The 9120-nt window shown below is 51.3% G+C and overlaps 1 protein-coding gene across 1 annotated transcript; it reads right to left on the bottom strand.

The window, feature by feature from the left end:
* Window positions 1–357: 357 nt before the first annotated feature.
* CEBPA (CCAAT enhancer binding protein alpha) lies at window positions 358–9120 on the bottom strand. The gene is made up of 2 exons (XM_056862330.1): window positions 9116–9120; window positions 358–1405 (listed from the first exon to the last, which is right to left on the bottom strand). The coding sequence occupies exons 1-2, from the start codon at window positions 9118–9120 to the stop codon at window positions 358–360; spliced, it is 1053 nt and encodes a 350-aa protein (XP_056718308.1).

Genomic DNA, 9120 nt, shown 5'->3' with positions numbered 1-9120 from the left:
CAGCAAAGTCCCCCATTGCACGCAATCCCTCCTGGCACCCACTGATTTCCCCAACTCCCCCCCCCCCATCCCTCCCCAGGGCGATCAGCCACCAGGCTTCGGTGTCGCCTCCCCCGCCCCTTCAACCCGTGCGCGCGGGTTCACACGCTGTCGCCCCGGTCCGTCCAGGCTCAGTTCACCACCAGAGTCCCCGAGGGGGGGGGCTGCGTTTGGGGCTCTCGGGAGCAGTCCGGGGGGGGCAGTCCGGGGGACCCCCCCCCTCCTCTAAGGCACGCCGTTATGGGGAGTCCGGGCTCGGTGCAAGTCCCGGCGCCGCCGGGGCGCCCTGGCCGGGCGGTCGGGCGGGGTCGGGGGGGCTCAGGCGCAGCCGCCCACGGCCTTGGCGAGCGCGCTGTCGGGCAGCTGCCGGAAGATGCCGCGCAGGGCGTCGAGCTCGCGGCTGAGCTGCTCCACCCGCCTGCGCAGCCGCTCGTTGTCGCCGCTCAGCTCGAGCACCTTCTGCTGCGTCTCGGCGTTGCGCTGCTTGGCCTTGTCGCGGCTCTTGCGCACGGCGATGTTGTTGCGCTCGCGGCGCACGCGGTACTCGCTGCTGCCCTTGTCCACGCACTTCTTGCCCTTGCCCCCCGGGGCGTGGAGGCGCGGCGGCGGCGGGGGGGGCGCGGCGTGGGGGCTGGGGGCGGGCGTGGGCGGCGGCGTGGGCTGCCCGCCGGGCTGCAGGTGCACGGCGGTCTGGGCGCAGCGCGCCGCCTGGTACTGGAGGTGGCTGCAGGCGGCGGCGGCGGGGGGCGGCGCGGGGGGCGGGTAGAGGGCGGCCAGCGCCGCCGCCTCGTCGTCCTCGCGGGGCTCCTGCTTGATGAGCAGCGGCCGCAGGCCCGGCGGCGGGGGGCCCTGCAGGCGCTCGTAGGCCGCGCCGCCCTCCGGCTTGTCGGCGTAGCCGTAGAGCGCGCCGTGGGGGCCGTGGTGGCCGTGGCCGGCCATGGCGCAGTCCAGGCCGGCCTTGTGGGCGCGCTCCTGCTGCTGCTGCTGCTTGGTGTGCTGGAAGAGGTCGGCCAGGAACTCGTCGTTGAAGGCGGCCGGGTCGATGTAGGCGCTCAGGTCGATGGAGTTCTCGTGCTCGCACAGCTCCTGCAGCTCGGCCGCCGGCAGGTAGCCGTAGGCGGGGCCCGGCGGCGGCGGCGGCGGCGGCGGGGGGTGGTGGTGGTGGTGCTGGAGGGCGGCGGGCAGGGGCTGCGGCGGCTGCTGGGGGAGGTGGTGGCGGGGCTGCAGGGGGCGCGAGTCCGCCTCGTAGAAGTGGCCCGGCTCCATCGGGGCGCTAAAGCGAGCCGCCGCGCATGGTGTGCGTTCCGACGCGCGCCCTTCGCCGCCCTGCCTCGCTCTCGCCGCGCTCCGGCCGGCCCGCCGCCTCCTATTTATGCGCCTCCCGCCTCCCGCTGGGGCTGCCTGGGAACTTTGGCCGGCCTCGCCTCGCCTCCTCGCGGCGGAGGCTGGGTCCCCGGCGGGTCCTCCCCAACCCCCACGCCTCCCTCCCCTCCCCCCCCCCGCCTCCGCCGGGCGGGCTGCCTGGACGGGACGAGCGCCGGCCCCCTGGAGGCGGGGGGGGGGGAGGCGCGCGCACCTGCCCGGGGGGGGGGCGGAGGGGCGGCGCGTCGGGGTGCCTTCGTGCGCGGGAGGGTTTGCCGCTCGGTGGGTGCGCCTTTCCCCCCCCCCTCCCCATCCGAGTTCTCAAAACTCTGCACGGGGGCTGATTTTGTGCCATTTGGGCATGGGGGGTGTTGCCTTGGGGGGGGGTGTTGCCTTGGATCTGCCGCTCCGCAGGTGCGCGTTTTCCCCATCTGAGTTCTCAGGACTCCAAAGTCAACCCCCGTGCAGAGTTTTGGAAATTCGGGTGGGGGGAGATGTGCATATGGAAAGCAGCAAGCCCAAGGCAAAGCCTCCCGTGCATAAACGGCCTCGGAGTTTTGAACATTGGTATGGGGGAAATGCGCATCTAGAGAGCAGCAAATCCAAGGCAAAGCCTCCCCTGCGATCATCATGTGGGATGCGCGCAACCCAGTCGGGCGTGGATGGTCGTACCCCCCCCCCATCCTGTGGCCTTGAAAGCCACCATTCCGCTCCCACGTGATACCTGACACGTGCAACTGAGGTGGGCTTCCTTCCCCTTGGGGAGGAGAGAATTCACAGTGTAGGAATGGTGCTGCAGGGGAGGGCAACCCTTTTGTCCCTTCCAAATCCCCCCTCTCAAAATCATCATGCTTAGGGAGGGGCTGTGGCTCAGTGGCAGAGCCACCGCTTGGCATGCAGAGGGTCCCAGGTTCAATCCCCGCCATCTCCAGTGAAAGGGACTAGGCAAGCAGGTGATGGGAAAGACCTCTGCCTGGGACCCTGGAGAGCCGCTGCTGGTATGAGTAGACAGTACTGACTTTGATGGACCGAGGGTCTGATTCAGTATAAGGCAGATTCATGTGTTAGGGCACTACTCCACGCTGCCTCGCTTCAGTGATAACTTTGCAAACCTCTCCCCTTCCAGTCTAAGGGCAGCGAGATCACAAACCCAGTCCAGGAACCCGGAATAGTGGCCCTTCAAGGTCACAGTGCAAATGCATGGTGCCGTTGAGAACTTGCCCAGTCCCCTCTTGAATCCCCCCCCCCCCGCCCCAAATTGTCAGGCAGAATAAAGTTGTCTAGAGGCTTAGAGACCTGGGAGCAACTGATAAGGCATCTTCAGGAAGTGTTTAGAGAAGTCCAAGGTACTTTCAGCAAAGCATTCCAAGGGGGAGGGGGCATTCACGCGCGCTTGCGCTCATACCGGCAGAAACTGGCGTTGCTCCAGCAGCCACTTAAAACGCTCCACTGTTCCAACTTGCGCTGCACACACACAAATAAATAAGCAACCTGTCAAACTTAGGCCACCCTTTCCAGCTTTCAGGCATGTGCAGCCTGATCCGTTATGAGTTTACTCAGAAGTAAGGCACGCGGAGTTCTGTGGGATTTACTCCCAAAGTAAGCTGCCGGCTGACAGTGTTGTACGCTTGTTCTTATGTCTTGCTGAGCTCCCTGTCCAGTAACCGTCCATAGGATTGTACAGTGGATATAGGAGTTGCATGTAAGGAGATTCCTCTGAGATGTAGGCCATTTATGTACAGGAGCTTTTGCCTTGGATTTGCCACTCTTTAGATGCACAATTTCCCCATCCAAATGCTAAAAACTCAACTATAAGCCCCCATTCAGAGTTGAGCATTCGGATGGGGAAAACATGCATCTAGAGCAGGGGTTCCCAAACTTTTTGCCCCCTTGGTTCCACAAACTCAACCCCAGCGCCCCTTACCCTATCAAACAACACAGTTGAAGGGACCCACCATTAGCGCCCCCCCTGCTGCCCCCTTGCCTCTTAGTGCCCCTCTAGGTAATCCCCCCATGGGGTGGTACTGCCCACTTTGGGAACCACTGATCTAGAGAGTGGCAAATCCAAGGCAAAACCTCCCATGCATAAATGGCCGTAGTGTTGGAGGAGAGTTTTATGGATACCGTGGGCCGCCAAAAAGACGAATCATTGGGTTCTAGATCAAACCAAACCTGAACTCTCCTAGAAGCTAAAATGACTAAATGGAAGCCACTGCCGGATTTCCCTTTAGGCTTGGCAGGCTGAAGCCCTAGGGCCTCAAAATCTAGGGGGCCTCCGGCCAAGGTGTATGATATTTCTGACACTGTCACAGGACTTTCTTACACATGCTGTCATAATGCACTGTAGTTTCTAAACAACCCTTCAGTTGTTCATTGCACTACATTTCAGAATTCGGGCTTATTCCTCAAAATGTTTACAAAGTTCGGTTATTGCAAAAGTTTTTCACAGTGTTAATTTTAACATTTATGCTTCCCCCCCGCCGCCGCCCCAATCACTACAGTATTTAACAATAACATCTTGTGTCCTTTAGAGGAGGAATTGTGAACTGCGGGATTTTAAACTCCCGTCATAATCCTTGGCTTCACTGAATTTTGTTTAAAACACTCTTCCATCTTCCTCTAGCCGTGAGGGGAGGGGGGTTGGGAGGGGCCTCACAAGTGGAATAGCCTAGGGCCTCTCTTCATCTAAATCCGGCACTGACTGAAGCTATCATACTTTGGTTACATTATGAGAAGGCAAGAGTCCCTGGAAAAGACAGTCATTCTTGGAAAAGTTGAAGGCAGCAGGAAAAGAGGAAGACCCAACATGAGATGGACTGACTCAATCAAGGAAGCCACAGCCCTCAGTTTGCAAGACCTGAGCAAGGCTGTTAATGATAGGATGTTTTGGAGGGAGTAGGAGAAGAAGAAGAGTTGGTTTTTATATACCGACTTTGGCTGTTACCGCACCAGGTATTCCCAGCGATGTATCAAGAGTTTGGAAATGTTATAAAAAATTCTGTTCACACTTTCAATGTATTCCCACCGATTTATTAAGAGTTTGAAATTGTTGTAAAAAATACTGTTCACACTTACTTTGGCCCCTTTAGCTGTGAAGATGTCTTCCAACCATTTTTTAGCTGTGGTATCCAAAAACCCTTTTAAAGTGATGTTTTTTATAACACTTTCAAACTCTTGATACATTGCTGGGAATACATAATGCGGTAACCCCGTTTCTCTACCACTTAAGGAAGAATCAAACCGGCTTACAATCACCTTCCCTTCCCCACAACAGACACCCTGTGAGGTAGGTGGGGCTCTTAATAGAACTGTGACTGGCCCAAGCCAGCCGGCTTCGTGTGTAGGAGTGGGGAAACCAACCCGGTTCACCAGATTAGCCTCCACCGCTCATGTGGAGGAATGGGGAATCAAACCCGGTTCTCCAGAGTAGAGTCCACCTCTCCAAACCACCGTTCTTAACCACTACACCACGCTGGATCTCCATTCATAGGGTTGCCATAGGTTGGAAGTTACTTGATGGCACTTAACACACATAACACAGGAGCTGGGCGGATGGGTCGCCTAGATTATATGTCAAGACCACCAAGAAGCTTTATGAATAGTACTGCACACATTCAAGTGGAATATTCTGAGCCTAGGAGATGACCTGGATGGACCAGGTTAACCCAGTCTTGTCAGATTTCACAAGCTAAGCAGGGTTGGCCCTGGTTAGTACTTGGGATGGGAGACTGCTGAGGAAGTCTAGGGTTGCTATGCAGAGGCAGGCAATAGCAAACCACTTCTGTTCATCTCTTGCCTGGAAAACCCTATGGGGTTGCCATAAGTTGGCTGCAACTTGGCGGCACTTTCTGCCAGCCTCATTCATGTTTGGACCCCTTCGAATTGCACCTCCAGGTCGCCAGGAAACTGACTTCTACTAGCTGCTTCACAATGGAAGCTGCAGCAATTTCCTCTCATAGTTGTCAGGTTTTTGGCATCAGATGCAGCAGCAGATTTGGTCAAATGGTGGACTGTGACACTCAGTCCAACAATTTTTTTAAAAGGCTACACTGGCAGGGAATTTTGACAAGCAGGAATTTTTCTGCTAGTTTGGTGTCAGAAATCCCTCACTCTGCCAACAGGAGTCGTGCTTCCAAGTATACAGATCATATCAGATTTGAACTGGGCACTTCCTGTTTGGAAATTAACATCTTAGCCAAGATGATGTCACCAGCTCTTTCTATCATACTGAAGTAACTATTTGATCATAGCAGGAATATCTGCTTGCCTGGTTCAAGATGGCAAAAATTGACTTAAAAAAAAAAACACGACTGGGTATCAGAAATTAAAGATTTCCTAGCTAGCACCTTGTTTGGGTAATAAACCTAAAGAAGAACATTAGAAGTGCTCCGCTGGTTCAGACTAGAAGCCCATCTAGTCCGGCTTCCTGACTCACACAGAGACAAGCCGGCTGTCAGTGAACAGGGAACAGAAGATAAGGCCTTTCTGTGATGTCGCCTTCTAGCATTGATATTCAGATGGGTACTGCCTCTGGAAATGGAGGTTTTGGGATTTGGCTGGTAGCCAATGATGTACATGTCCTCCCAGAATCTGTCTAACCCCCATTTAAACCATCCATCTATACTGGTGACCATCAATATTCCATAATGTAGTTACTTGAGTGTTGAAGAAGTGCTTCCTTTTGCCTGACACAAATCTATTGCCTATCAAGTTCATTGGGTGCCCCAATGAAGAAAAGGTGTATTTGAGTAACTCTGGGATACTTGTGAGGATCTATCTCACAGAGAGCAATTTTAAGCAGGTGTACTTGGAATTCTAAGAGCCTCGTGGCGCAGAGTGGTAAGCTGCAGTGCTGCAGTCCAAGCTCTGCTCACAACCTGAGTTCGATCCCAACGGAAGTCGGTTTCAGGTAGCTGGCTCAAGGTTGACTCAGCCTTCCATCCTTCCGAGGTCAGTAAAATGAGTACCCAGCTTGCTGGGGGTAAAGGGAAGATGACTGGGGAAGGCACTGGCAAACCACCCCGTAAACAAAGTCTGCTTAGGAAACGTCGGGATGTGACGTCACCCCATGGGTCAGGAATGACCCGGTGTTTGCACAGCGGACCTTTACCTTTTTACTTGGAATTCTATCCAATGGGGCCGGCTCCCAGGAAAGTGTTTTTAAGTTTGCACGGACAGTTTGGTCCACAGCTATATTTTGGAAGCACGAGTCCAGGAAATGTACTAAAAAGGATGCTGGCGTGGCTGTTGGAATACATTAGTTCCTGCCGGGTGACGACAGGAAGACAACTCGGTTTCCAAATGGCCATAAAAACGAATTGAATGAAGGATTACTGATTGGTTATTACACAACGTTTTTTTACAAGGTCTCCTCAAACCAGATGGCCAAATAAATTAGTTGTCTGCCTAAATGCCAATAGAATTGTATAAGGATCATTGGCATCCTGAACAATTAATTGAAAAGGAAAAAAATCAGGAGCACCGCAGTTGGTTACAGGGAGACACAGTTAGCCCCCAAAGAACATAGGGGTCAACTCAGCCCGTTTCTCTAGCAATCTGGTCCAGATATAGAGAAAAACAACATCTATTTTTCTAAAGTCTTGTTGGTACGCCAAGGGTCCCTGACTGTTGAGCCTGTCACCACTTGGGGAATTGTGAGAACCAGTACTGGGCACCTCCACTAAATGGTTGCCACGGGGGTATGACCAACACACGATGGTGCCATGGAAGCTGGGGCCAATCAGAAAAAGTTGGGAGGTTCCAAGTCCAAGCTCAATAACACCATTTGTTTAACTTTTATATTTCAAAACGTACCTAAAAACTGCATTACGTTCTATCAGCAATAGATAGATGTACAGTCATATAATAATACAACATCGTTTCAGAATGGGCACCTTTGCATACATCTAATAAATAAGGACAGCATGAAAATAATTAAGTTTTTGGCAGCGCTCAAAAAAACATCTGAATACTGCTGCTGCTGCTGCTAATACAAACCTCATTGCTTACTAGGATCCCTGGAAGAAAAAATAGGATCATGCTGCGCATAATGGGCAGTTTTACCATTCTGCTTTCTGACATTTCGACTTTAAAAAAGTGAAAAGCACCCAGGGAAAGCTGAAGGTGGGAGCAAAAGATCAGCAAGAGTGAGGGGCTTCCTAATAACTATTTCCATCCCTTTTTCCAGTTAAAAAATCACCCCCAGCTGCCTTTCTCTTTGCAGAAGGAAAAATAGAGGGGTCTAAATTATTTCCCGTTCGCTGGTGAAAAAGCAGCATACGGAGTGCTGACAAACAACCAGAGTGAACGGGGTTAAACAGTCTCTCCTCATCTGCCCTTTCTCCTTTCCTCCGCAGCTTAGACTGATTTTGGTTTGAAAAAAATGCAGAGGCAAAAAAGTCCATAGAGCTCCCTCTAACGTACAGTTCGAGCTCCAGACTTTATCACAGCAAACTTGCTCAGATTTTCATCCTAACACTGGACTCGCCTGTGAGAAGAGACTGCACCTTCGACACAGCACCAAAGAGCTAGTTTCATTCAGGTGATAGCACTTTCCAGTTTCTGGCAAAAGAATTATACGACCCTGAGTGAAATAGTAGGAGAAAGAATGGAATGCACTCCAATGTACATTTTGTTTGGTCAAATGCTCCCGCAGATGGAGAGAAAATGTGGGTATCTTTTAAGGAATTTGATTTTGGCAGCAAGGATGTTGGTGTCTAATCAATAGAATAAAAAGAGGAGTCCCTCTGTTGAGTCTTGGCTCAGGAGATGTTGGTATATTATGTTGGTATAAGATGTTGGTATAAGATGACATCATACAGACAAAGAAGAAAAGAGATTTTTTTTGCACAGAAATTATTTATACAAAGATGGCTCTTATTTATAAAACATTGAAATAATATTAAACCAAAAGAATCAGTGCAGCCCTGAGCATTATCATTTTGAGATTTATACAGGTAGAGTACCTCTTATCCGGACACCCCATTTCCAGACTGATCCGAAAACTGGACTCTTCGAGCCGGCCCGCAGGCAGATCTGCGCTGCCTGCTTTCAATGTTTCCTCTCACCTAAAAATAAAACAAAATACATTGTACACTGCATCGTAGGTGGAGACTGAAAGCATGCAATTTTTAGTTTGTTTGTTGTTGCATGTTTAACAGCTGATGCAGGTATTCTGGTGAGATAGTTGAACCTTTGCTTTCTGGTGGTTCAATGCACACAACATTATAAAAATATTGATTGAAATTACATTCAGGCTATGTCTGGTCTGATTGACTGTATTAATAAATTGATTGATTGGCTATGTGTATAAAGTGTATATAAAACATAAAATGAATTTGGGTCCCATCCCCAAGATATTACGTATGTGCAGAAATTCCAAAATATTCCAATATACGGAAAGATCAGAAATACGGACCACTTCTTGTCCCAAGCAGTCCAGATAAGGGATTCTCAACCTGTATTTCAGTTTAGAGATTTGAGTAATGTTATAAAGATGTTTTTCTATTTGTTTTGATACATGGATTTTCTGTAATAGAAAGATGGTTGTAATGTGTCATTAAGTAAGCAGTATTAATATTAAAATTTAATTTAAAAAGAGCTATCTAGCGTTTCTCTCTAATCCATGACTATCTATTACAGTTCTTCTGTTGCCCCAAAGGACAAAGCGTTCATGTGCTGGATCATCAGCGTTTTACAAGTGTGGGGCTCCTACCCCAT

This window comes from Euleptes europaea, chromosome 17 (genome assembly GCF_029931775.1).
Source record: "Euleptes europaea isolate rEulEur1 chromosome 17, rEulEur1.hap1, whole genome shotgun sequence".
Taxonomy (NCBI): domain Eukaryota; kingdom Metazoa; phylum Chordata; class Lepidosauria; order Squamata; family Sphaerodactylidae; genus Euleptes; species Euleptes europaea.
Note: the sequence above shows the minus strand (reverse complement) of the source record. Positions and strands in the feature narration are given on the sequence as shown.